The sequence below is a fragment of the Plectropomus leopardus genome, chromosome 24 (assembly GCF_026936395.1).
Source record: "Plectropomus leopardus strain MGB_pleo_1.0 chromosome 24, ASM2693639v1, whole genome shotgun sequence".
NCBI lineage: Eukaryota > Metazoa > Chordata > Actinopteri > Perciformes > Serranidae > Plectropomus > Plectropomus leopardus.
This window is the reverse complement of record NC_142199.1, coordinates 2,859,352-2,872,082: the sequence shown is the minus strand read 5'-3', so window position 1 is coordinate 2,872,082 and position 12,731 is coordinate 2,859,352. Positions and strand designations below refer to the sequence as shown.

The 12,731-nt window shown below is 40.4% G+C and overlaps 1 protein-coding gene across 2 annotated transcripts in view; it reads left to right on the top strand.

Moving 5' to 3' along the window:
* The window catches only part of LOC148185460 (uncharacterized), a 171,561-nt gene that overhangs the window by 126,167 nt on the left and 32,663 nt on the right, over positions 1-12,731 (top strand). For both annotated transcript variants that reach the window (XM_088074356.1, XM_088074357.1), the window contains one exon: positions 10,985-11,156. In XM_088074356.1, coding sequence (XP_087930482.1) covers positions 11,025-11,156 — 132 coding nt within the window. In that variant the 5' untranslated portion in view covers positions 10,985-11,024. The remainder of the gene's footprint in view (positions 1-10,984; positions 11,157-12,731) is intronic.

Genomic DNA, 12,731 nt, shown 5'->3' with positions numbered 1-12,731 from the left:
TGTGGTCACAAAACTTAGTCCGAAGTTTTATGCTCACGCAATTAACTAAGTTTGTGAGGTCAACATTGCTGCGCTCTCTCCGGCTCCAAACAGGAAGCAGCAAAGCGGTCAGACAGTTTTTCTGTAATCTAAACGAGATTATTCACATATTTTAATACAGAAGTCGGATTCTTGCCTCAAATTCTCGCTCCTTTGTGCTACTTTCATTTTCAGCAGGTGCACTAAAACTTTATTAATAAGGAAAATGAGAGAAACAGAATCCTCTAGGGACCAGTTTGAAGATGATTCACAGCAGATTTGCGCGTTCGGACAATAACTGGCAGCTCTAACCAGCAGCAGGACCGTCTCTTTGGCGAGTCCTCGGGCTGCTCAACAGGTGCCAGGTGAAACCTCCCCAGCTGTCTCGTGGGTATTTCCTCTCGACGGTCAGAAATGTCTGCTCTGTCTCCGATGTCCCGGCGCTGCATTCCTCCTCGCCGCAGGAGCCGCGTGCTTCCCTCCCTACCTTCGCTGAAAAGGTTAATCACCAACAGGTGCTGGTTTATGAGCTGCTGGCTCAGCTGTTTACCTTCACAGCAAATGTGTCGCTGGGACGGAGCTTAGTCACGGTGGGATTTTCTGTTTCCCGCACGACAACTGACGACACATTATACAACGATTTTTATTTTTTATTTTTAGGAAAAAATACAAATACACACATAAGTCCTAAAATAAAACAAAAAAAAGTTGGATATAAATTGTACGAAGCATCCTTTAAAACCTGGATGGACATCACTTTTCTCGTACTGCGTTCAAATTCCTTTCACAAGTAATTAAACCTTTGGAATGGGTTTTCTTTAAAAAACATAGAAAAAAAGGCAGTCAGCAACTTAAGAAAAATGGCCCAGAAATTTGGAAGAAATTCGTAAAAACTACAAGAAAATGACCTGAAAGTTAGCAACAACAAACCCTAACCCGCAAGTAAAAAAAAATAAAAGTAAAATAAATTAAAATAATAGATAGAATATTGCTTTTATTATTCATGTTTATTATTTTTATTTTATTTCAGCACTTTTTTCAGGTAATTTTCTGTTTTTATTCTGTTACTTTTCTGTCCTTTTTTTGCTAATTTCTGGTAATTTTCTTCCAACTTTTGCAATTTTTTTGCTCAGTGCCGTATTTCTATGTTTTTTTTAAAGAGAAATCAAGCCAATTTGTCCATGTTTTAAAGGGTTAATATTCATCCTCCTGCTTCACTGTGCAAGACTTCGTTTGAACACCTGAAATGTAAATCTATAACCCGTCTTTGTGCGTTTAGGTGAACCTGCAGCCAAAGGTAGAGTACTGTAGTCTGGCTATGTGTGCGTGTGTGTGTGTGTCTGTGTGTATGTGTGTGTGTGTGTGTGTGTGTGTGTGTGTGTACTGACGGTGGGTGGTTAATGCCACACACACATTGAGTCACACACACACACCTTTCTTTCACCATTTATAACTCTCCTGGACTCCTGAAACTCTGTTTGCAATTTAAGGCCGCAAATTAGAAGCGTAAGTCATCTGTTTCCTATAATCCTTCTGTCAGACCAGGAGCTGGCTGGCCCCCCACATACACACAGGGCCAGAGCAACACACACACACACACACACACACACACACACACACACACACACACAAGGATTTGCATGGAAATTCATGCAGATGCATTGTGCACAAAACAGCACGCACACAGTGCCAATTCACACACACAATACCTGAACTTATTTTTACTCTTTTACTTGGACGGCCTCTTGAGTTTAGAGTGTTTCTTTTTCTCAAGAGCACCAATCAAAATGATTGCACTCCACAGAAGATACAACCGCGCTCCCTGACCCGAGTCTCTTCTGTGTGTCAGGTAGATTGAGGCAATTTAATTAAAGTCTACTTTTAGTTTAGAATATGCTCATGGTGCAATTTACAGGGCCCCTTTAAAAGAGAGTAGATCCTCCAAAACCATTTTTCTTTCCTAATGCCACTTCTGATAGTTGATATCAGCCGACACCTCAACAACAGTCCAGAGCAACTGTTTGATTTTTGTGTCAGTAAGCGAAATAAAAAAGACAAAGGCTATTTAAAGTACATTTCTAGACTACAGCATCATGCAGATCTTCTAAAACACTAAATAAAGTACCAACCTCGGGGGTCAAAGTCTTTTAATGAATTACGCAGTGTTGGATCGGTACATTGTCATGTATTCTTGCCGATACACAATCCAGAATTTTAGGCAGTGTTGGAGGCATGTTTGATATTAGTGTTACAATACCATTGCCAACAACTCTAAAATACAGGGCCAAAAAAGGCAAAATTACCTATCCCAGCATCCGCCCAAATTTGGCACGTCAGAACAAATCATCTGAGACTCCAGATGAATGACGTCTAAAAATCAGGCTAAATAAACTGGCCCTATTGTGGCTACCAGCACAGCCATGACTAGGTGGTTTTCAAAAATGACTCGGCCCAGAAATGGCCCAAACTTGGCGTCAGGATGAATGACTCTGCAGAACTGGACCAAATTAACTGGCCCGATTCCAGCTGATGGCATTGCCATATCTGCCAGAAGAAATAAATTAGCTGCATCCGGTTGTCTGAAGTGGTTTGGACTTGGGTTAAAAGATCCAAAATGAGTCCAAATGAACGTGCCTAATTCCAGCTGCCGGCACTGCCATCACTGGGCGGTTATCAAAAATGACCTGGCCCAGCGTCGGCCCAAACTCATCACTCTGGAAGACAAAAGTCGGGCCACATCCGTTTGCCTGACACAGCTGAGATGCAGGATGAATGACGCCCAAATCAACTGGCCGTCATTAGGTTTACAGACAGTAAACCTAGAGGTTTTGTACCTCTGGGGACTTTTTACCCAATTAGTAATCCAGCCTCAGACAATGGACCTAAAAAAGTCACCCTGAAAATGTATTTTTTTTAACTGTATATGTATACGTTTTACCTTTATATATACAGGCAGACGGGCCAAGCATGCGTGCTCTTTGACTGTAATATCATATAATAACACACCGAGTCTTGATTTTATGGGCTACGCTGCAGATTCAGTCTTCATGATCAGTTCTGCCTTTGGGCTCCCTGGAGCATCCATCAATCTCTGGAGAGGCATAACTTTTGGCCAGAGTGCCAGAGCAGCAAAGATGGGATATAAGATTTGCAGATAAATAAACACCAGTGGTTACTGCAGCTCACAGACAGGGAACGCCACTCAACTTCTTTATATACACATGTACTTTTGTTTCTTTTCTTTGTCCAACTCGTGTTTCTGACAGCAACAAGACAGCAGAGCATCTGTTAACGTGTCAAATTTGAGTCAAACATCGTATCTGTTCCTTCAATAAAAGTTAAAAAAAAAAAAGATTTCATTTCCAGCTGTAGCGGTAATATATTTGCAGGAAGAAAAAAACACCTGGTTCATCCTGGATTCATCTGTCTGGGTGACATAACGTCCAATAGCTGCAGTGTGTAAACACTCGTGATTTTTAATACACTGAACGTCTCTTTAAACTGTCAAGCTTCCAATTTAACGTATTACAGAGAACCGCAGTAATCTGCAGAGGTTAATACTGCGTGTTTATCTGGACCTTTCTGCAGTGTGTGAATCTGACGCGTGTCTGTGTGTGTGTGTGTGTGTGTGTGTGTGTTTATATGTGCGGCGGTGGCAGTGTGTGTGTTTTTCTGGGTGTTAAGTGAGCGTCTTTTGTTTTTCTTGTGCGTTCTCATGTGCATACCTTTGTGCATGTGTAACAGTGGCTTGTTCGGTAAGTGTGTGTGTGATAATGCGGCAGCTCTCAGTGTGTGTGTGTGTGTCTGTGTGTGTGTGTGAGAAAACCCCGGCAAAGGTGACGTGTCCTACATGTTCACTGACAGCTTTATAGGCTCTGTGGCTCTGCAAGGGGAACAAGATTATGGGAAAGGAAACACACACACACAAACACACACACACACACACACACACACACACACACACACACACACACACTGACACTCTGGAGCTGGCTATTGTCCCAGATACTATAGTCAGGTGAGGTCCAAGGTTCAGTGCTCATATTATTAACAGGGACAAGCTGGCGCCCAGTAAACACACCTACAACTTACTCAAGTGGAAAGCTGAATTGCTGAGGGTCAGGAGAGGTCGAGGGGGTCGAGTCCATCCCTGTAATTGTCCGAGTGGACAGCCGGTTGATCCACAGGGTCCTGAGAAGTGGACAAACTGTGTTTGGACAATGTTTTTCATGAGTGACTTTAAACCAGGCGTGTGCTGCGGAGCTTTGTGTTTTAGTTCTTTGTTCGGGTCATTTCTCCAGATGATGTGAATGTCAGTCAAACCAGATTATGTCACCAAAACACTCGTGCTGAGAGTCTTGAGACTTGTTTAGACTGAAGTTTTGGAACACAAAATTGGTATTTTGCATTTTGTGATCTTTTACCACAAATAGCCAAATCCTGAATAGTCGCCTTTAATACATTTCCTGCAGGTAGCTGACTCATGTGTGGAGCTGTGCTTGATGCATCTAAGCTATCGATGAAATAACCACGTCACAAGTATTACTGAAACGCCTCCACTCAAACAAATATCTGCATTTGATTGGTTTTTTTTAGTGCCGGGATCAGAAAACGTTCCTTTGCTGCCATCTCAGAAGCTGCTCTTCATACAGCAAACAGTCAGTTCAACATCTGCTTTGTTGGCATGAACTAACAGCAAAGCAGCTAACGTCCAAATCAGAGCTGTTAAACAGTCGCAGCGAACTCACACCGACACTGAAATAGTTCGACTGTATTGCTAAACACGTTCTTGCTCCCAACTTGTCAAAAACCAACATTTGGTCGGTGGCCCGATAAATCAAATAAGGTTGCTATAGGCACCCATACAGCATTAGTTTTGGACGCTCTGGGACAATGTGTTGATTTATGCTCTCGTGTGTTTTTTAAAAATAATATTCAATTTGCAAAGGAAACATATAGTCCCCCTCCTCATTAGTTAGTTAGTTACATGCATCATGATACTTACGTCACTACACAGTCTAGTAATCAGGTGTTTTGCAGTTGTTCTGTGTTCTTTTGAGTCTGTTGTTGGTTGCTTGTATACTTCAGATAAATAGACTTAGCTTACTGTGCACTTGTAGCAAATTCATTTTGCAAGAGTGCCGGATAATTTATGAACTGCAGATTTAATATGCAGATGTTTGGAGAAAAAAAAATTCAGTCAGGTCCACTTCCCCAGTTTTCAAAGAGGGAATAACCACATGCTTCCCATTTTCTGCTCAGCATCCAAGAGACACCAAGAGGGAGCGTAAGCGCATCCAACATTTCTGTCCAGGTGCTCGATACAATTGGGAAGACAATTAAACGGACACGATGTGGACTTAGGGTCCTTGGTGGACCATTTAGGAACATTTGGGGCTCAGCTGTTCATCCAACAACATACCCAAGGAGGAGAACAGGTTCGCTGTGGTTTTCAATTTGAGTCCCAGATCTGCAGATGTAAATGCGAGTTGATCTGTGGGATAAAAAGTAAAAAGCCCGGCATTATCTGACTAACAACATCCTCACCATCAGCGCGGTAAGTTCGCAGTGCACAGTGTTGAGTCGTGTAGACCATTACTGTAGGAGTTGGACATCAGTGATATCTGTCACAGATTGGGCATAATGGCTTTAGACCCTGTCTTGAAAATCTACATCTCACCGCTGTTAACCCCATAAGAAACAAGAAAAGCATTTGACTGCAGCGGTTGGAGCTCCTAATTAGGTTGAAGTAGGTCTCTTTGAACCGACGGTGTAACAGAAAAAGCGAAATGTGAAACATTTTCGGCCTCATTATAAGTTATCTAAAAGGCAAAGGCTCGTGATAATGAGGACCATCCAGTGGGATGCGATGTGGTGGGAAGAGAGTGCCTAATTGTGTCAAATGGCTGGAAGTATTTCACTTTGAATTATGGGAGAAAAGGGGGAAAATAAAGCAGAGACGCACAACACGGACACAGTATGCAGCATTAGTGTCAGGAAATAAATGAGGTGCTATAGAAAGTATAAGTGCACGCATTTATTCAGGACAGGGTGTTATAAAGGCTGCTGTGCGTCTTCCACTTTGTCAAACTCACACCTCCATGTTTGGTCGCAGTATTGCCAAACAACATACATCTAATTTAGTGAGTCCACCAGCAAAATTAGGTGTCAGTGCTCTCAACCGGAAACTTTTCTCATATGTTTTTATTTTCGTAGTCCGGGTTTCAGAATTTGTCAACATTTCATCACAAATCCCTGCACAGTATTTTTTTTTTTTTTTTAACGTTTGGGGGAAAATGATAAAAATGTCCATTTTTTTAAAGGGCCAGTCCACCAAAATCAGGCATAATAAGCAGAAGCCAGAACTGTGCAAGTTTTTTAAAAGTAGTCATTTGTTCATTATTTCTATGAAGAGTACTTGAATTACTTTACCAATTACTGTGAATTAGTTGTTACCAGAGAAGCTTTATTTTGTAACTGGAAAATGTTATCTATGAATGCACCCATTGTCATAATGATGGCAAGTAAGTAGTAGAACAATAAAACACGAGGCCTTTTATTTTTATAGGCCTATTTATTTTGACCTTTCAGATTGCATCACATGTTAGCTTTTTTAAATAAAGTTATTAGTAACTTTATCATTTATCAAGCTTCACATTTCTTTCAGGCAGTTGGCAGTTAAAATGCATCTTTTTCACGAGTCCTCCCTACAGACACATGCAACAAATGGGCAGCACATGGTCAGCCACGAATGGTGCCTCTGAAACAGTTTCGGAAAGCATGCAGGAATACCTGCAACATAGATGCGAGTTAAGGTGAATTGTTCACGTAATATATTTGCAAACTTTGGTGCATTACTTATTATAGGAGAACCTATTAACATTGATTTATAACAGCCTGAAAACAGCGAAGGTGAATATAGTGTTTTTATGCTGCCAGAACTATATATATATATATATATATATAAGATTTTACTTCCAGAAACATTTTAGCTTTTTTTTTTGTTTAACTTTGGTAGAAAATTGTTGCCAACAAAAATCACAGACAGCAAAGTCTGTGGACAACATAAACAGGATAGAAAACACACTCAACGTGGTAAAAAATAACGTGTCTGTGCAGCTTTTCCACTTTGAGAATCTGAAATTGCAGCATCATGGCCGACACACTGTAGAATTTGCAGACAAACATGAAATATAGAACCATGATTGCTCTAAATGCAGCAGTCTACATGGAGGCAAATACAATGGCTGCCGCAGCTCCGCTCATTGGCAGTAATGGTAGCAGGCTCCACCAGCAAACCATGCCTTGAAACAGAAATTCCAAATCAAGACAAGAGGTTAAGAGGGTGGGGGTGGCGGTGGCGGTGGCGGTGGCGGGTTTAGAGGGAGGGGGTCTCATTGGCGAGATGAGAGAGGAGACGTCGCTCTGACAAAGGATGAATACCTTGTTCTCAGTAGCTGACAGCCACAATAGAGCAATCATCACCAATCTGCCTTGTCGGCCGATACACATCACAATGCGCCTCTTGAAAAGGCTCATTCCAGCGACAGGAGTTAAAGTGCTTCATACAGGTGACAGTCGATAGGCTTCGCCATCTGCATTTCAAAGCTTCCCCGGCTCGTAAGCACCAGTACGGACACTCAGCTCTTAGTGCTTTTTTGGAGATGGCTGGTTCTGATGAAGCCAACAAAGCCAACAAAAAAAAAATCAGATTTATCTTATTTTGTTGGATTTTTTTAAAGAAATAAGTTGTGTGCACCTGAGCTTTTACAATCAAGAACACACAGTTAGAAAAGTCCAGTCAATAAAGTAACTTGGGCCATAAATAAATAAATAATAATAATAATACATTTAATTAAAAAATAATTAAAATAATAAATACATTTCCTTTTTTAAACTACATTTTCATAAATCTATCTTGTACCTGGTATTTAAGAGATATTGGAGGTTGAGAAATGCGAGAAATTAGTACATTTAGAGATTTTTTTGGAATTATCATATTCAAAATTATTTTAAAGAATTCTTAAACTTTTTAGGACTTTTTTTTGTCTTTTTTTGGTGGTGTACTTTTAAATAATTTCTTGTTGATCTCTGCCTCATTTTTTCCTCATTTGTTTAATGCCTTCTTCCCATGTTTTTGAAAGAAGTTGCTTGTTAATTATTTTCGAATTATTATAACTCTTAAGCAGTTATATTAACGTAATTTCCCTGTTTTTATTTTTATATTTTTTTATTTCATTTATTTATTTATTTTTTAAATTAAATTAAATTAATTGTTTTTTTTAATAAGTTACTTATTACCTTTTTCCCCATATTTTTGAACGACATCAATTTATCCAAGTTTCAAAGGGTTAAATCTGGCTGCTTTACCTTTCTTTTGCTACCACACACGCTGAGTTGTTCAGATGTCTCCATAACATGATACAGTGCCTCTAAGCAGCGTTTACTGAGTGATCTGTGTCCCAACTCTGCGAATTCCCTTAAGTTTGACATGTATCCAGCCTTATGTAAATATTCATTAAATTTACTTCTTTATTGGGAGCCGTTTGGCTCATGGAATATATTTTTTTGGACAAGCTATCAGCCAGCATAGCCTGTGTTAAATCTAAAGGAGCTTTCTGCAGCCAATCCAAACACATTTGGTCATGGCTTTGAAAAACATTACCTCTTACAGATATATAGTATTCCAGACCAGTGGGGAATATGGGTAAACATTAAAGTACAGCTCTGAGAGGAGAGCAGCCGTGCCAGCGATGCTCTGGTGGAATTACCCCTGTATCCATGCTCTGGTCCTTTGAGGCTTTGGGATACTGAGCTTTGCTTGCTCTTTCAAAGGCACACAGGTACTCGTCATGCAGCTTTTGGTGTAATCCAAGCCACCGGATTGTTAGTATGGCCGTTTAATTCACATGACGTACAGCGTGCTGTCATGAGAATTCAAGTTTTATTTCATTTTTGATTATTTTGGGAGGATTCCACAGGACACAGTGCAGAAAAAAAAGCTTTCGGGTGGAAACCTTTTTCTGTTGCCATAGTGGAAAACCTTCAAAAGTAAGCAATGTATGGCTCGCTGTCCGCATTCCAGTTCATCCCAGAGTGGTTGGATGGAGCTGGGGTGAGAGCCCAGTGCAGGCCAGTTCCACACCAAACTGAGGACAGTGTTTCGTCATGGAGCTGGTTTTGTGCACAGCACCACTGTCATGGTGAAACAGGAGAGAGCTTTCTCCAAACTCATGACACAATGTTAGGAGCTTACTATTGCAGTGGCGTTCCCATGGTAGGGCCAAGGGGGGCCATAGCCACCCTGATACAGTTTCGCAAAATCTGCAGTCGTCAAAGGTTTTTATCAGCTCCAGCTCTGATTGGTTCCTCTCGGCAGTGATGGAAATATGACACCTGGGTGGACATGTTCATTTTAGGCCCTTTTCTGGTGCAATGCAACTACCTGCCGCAACACAATACCGTCCATCTCCATCCAAGCAGCACTCAAACATCCGATGAGTAACATTTTCACTGGCCTCCATGCTGCTTTCTACTGTTTACTCACCTGTTTTCAACCTGTAAAATATGACATACCAGAGAAAAAAAAACGCATTACAAAAGAATTATGTCTCTAGCTTGTAATATTACTTTAGATCCATCTCACGTGTTATTTGAAGAATGTCAGCTTTTGCAATAATATAGAAGATTTGGCTTCATTAAACAGATTAATATGTGAAATATGTTATTAGTGATATGCTGCACTTTTTTTCATGATTATGAGAAAACTGATATGCTTGGATGCAAGGTACATTTCAGATTTTTCTTTGGTAGTAAAGCAAAATCAATTAATTATTACTTTGCTACCCACAGCTCTTGTCTGTTGGTATTAAGAAAGGGCACTATGGCCGTTTTTTAGTGGGTTTTCCAATGTTTGAAAAAATGTAATTTTGTAAAAAAAAAAATGGATGTAAGAAGCTTGTTCCCTGCTCATTTGTTAAGCTAGTTTGGAGGTAGTGGCAACCTTTTAAACTACACAATCTAAGGCATCCATTGTTACCAACCATGTTGGTATAGCTTTCAGGAAGAAGACTAAATAACACCCCAAAAGTTGGTAAAATTTTGTCGAGGTATCAAATAGCATGGCCATTGTCAAAGAGGTCGCTTGAATTCTCACCTCAAGATATCTGAATGAAAATGGTTTCTGCTGGTGCCCAAAAGTCTCTCCTTAATTAATGTGCTCCTTCAAACAAATAACAAATTTTCAGAAAAGAGCAGAATATTTTAAGAATGATGAATCACCTTTATGCAACACATCAGTGCAGGATTGTTGTGAAAGTCAAAATGTAACAGTACTAATGTTAGTCTATTCACATCAAATAATTGGTAATATCAACTGTAAAATAAGAAACTAAAGTACATCAGCATGCAATTCCTTAACTCTGATGTTGACATAGTTTAAAAATAGCCTAAATACTTCAACAGCATTATCAAATTCTTAAAATTCAGTTATGGATTTTAGCCTTGGTGTGCCACTCTCAGATTTTCAGTGGCCCAATCTGGCTGAAATCTTCCATGCTGTAATATTACACTTGAGCCCAGTTGGCATGTCCACACACTTTTGGCCATATCGTGTATCATACTCCAACACTAGAAGTTTCAGAAAACTAAACTGCCCGTCTCCGTCAATAAAGGGAAAATAAATCAGAAACTCATGAGACATCACCTCCACTTTAAAATCCCAGGGAAAAACAAAACATCACATTTTGGCCGGCAGCTGTGAGTTGGGATTTGTCCAACCGGAAAAGACGCCCAACAACCATGTAAACCTTCAGTCACACTGCAAACCTGACAGCAATAAAAATAGTTGTTTTTTTTTCTGTTGTGAGCCAGCGCTCTGCGCTTTGGTTTGAGAGCAAACACGTGCACACAAAAAAAAGAAAAGAAAAGTAACTCATGCTCTTTTTGGTCCCATGTCCACCTGCAGCTCACAGCGGTGACTTCATGGATTACCTCAGCATGAGAGCATGTTCACCAGGGACGTGGCCTACATGCCGACACTGGACCGCGTCCCGGGTCGCCCTGGATGGACGCAGCTTGTCGCATCTCAGTCCGTCCTGCAGGACGCCTGGCGGCGCAGTGGACATAAATCAGACGGGGTAAGTGGACGCAGTAAGTGACCGTCATAAAGTGCCCTCTCTAAACAAACAGGCAGGATACGCTCTCCTCCTGCGCGCCGCAAAGTCACAGCCAGGAGAGCTTTTTACATTCTTTCTTGTAAACGTACTGAACTGATGTTTTCAATTAAAGTCGGCTGAGAGGTGAGCTTCTACCCCTCGATTCATAAACCAACCGTAATAAGTTTTCATTGAGTCGTATCTCGCGAGTTGTGAAGAAACGCGTGCTGTGAGGTGGAGGCGGTGAGGTCGGCCACACAAGAACAGGTCCAGCTGTGAGAGGAGGTGAAGGTTTGATGTTAGCTTTGGGAGGATGTTACTCCTGCACATGTGAAATGAACTCACAAACAGGCTTTTATTCCAATACTCTGCTAATGAGGGATTCAGGAGAAACTACTTTTGTGTTGCTTCAGGATGGTTTATGCAAATGCCAAAAAAAAAATCTCAAGTCAGAGTGTTGAGTTCGGGTCTGGACTGGGGTTCACAATGACACGGATTTTCACTGTCTTAAACTTTCTTTGTATAGCAGCTTTCCTGCCGTTCACTTCAAACTGATTTAAAGATGTCTGGAAATTAATTACACATCAGAGAAAAAAATAAAACCAATGAGGCCACCAAAAATAAAATCAGAATCCAGAAATATTTTTTTTTAATCCCAAGGCTAAAATATGATAAGCACAGAGGATAACAGATGTAGGAATAAGTATGAATAAGAATAAAGTAAAAAAAATAAAGAAAATGAAATAAAGATATGAATGAAATATAAAATGAAATAAAAAAATGTTGTATTATTACTATTATTATTATTAGATTTATTATATTTCTAGCTATAACGACATTAGATGTAACAGATATAAGCCAGGAAACGTCACATTAGCTACAGTGCTGGTGGTTAACGTTGGGTCATTTGACTGCACTCTCTTTCAGAAATTTAATCATTGCTGAGTTAAATTTCCATGAAAAGTGACTAAATTAATGTCAGATAAATCTATTGTAGTAGAAAGTACAATATTTCCCACTGAAATGTAATAAAATACAAGGCTAGTGGGTATAAAAAATTTTTATTACTGAAGTGTAACATATAAGTGGAGCCCTGCAGTGTGCAAGCTGTTTTTTAAATGATCTGCTCATGTTCAGCTCTGCACCTGCCCTCTTTTGTTTGGATGTGTATGCAAATTCCTACTTTTATAGAAAGTTTTTAATCTCGTAAAGAAAAAAGAAAATGAGAAAAACTGGAAAAATGCAAAATTGCATGTTACATTTTTTTTAGGCCTCTAAAAACCTGACATTTCTACGATACGAGGTTTCCACCTGACAGCGAGGGTGTGTTCACCTTTGATATCCAAACAGGCATCAACACACACAGTCCGCCTGTTTTGACTGCATTCATCACCCTGAAAGCGTGTCTTCACCATCCTGCCGTCAGCTTTCACCTCTGCAGCCCGAGTCAAGACTGATGTTATTACCTTATCAAAGGTGGAGGTGTCTGCAGCTCCGGGGGAAACCAAAGAGAGACCAGGAGAGGGAGAGAGGGGAGGCGGGAGGGGTGGACACTTC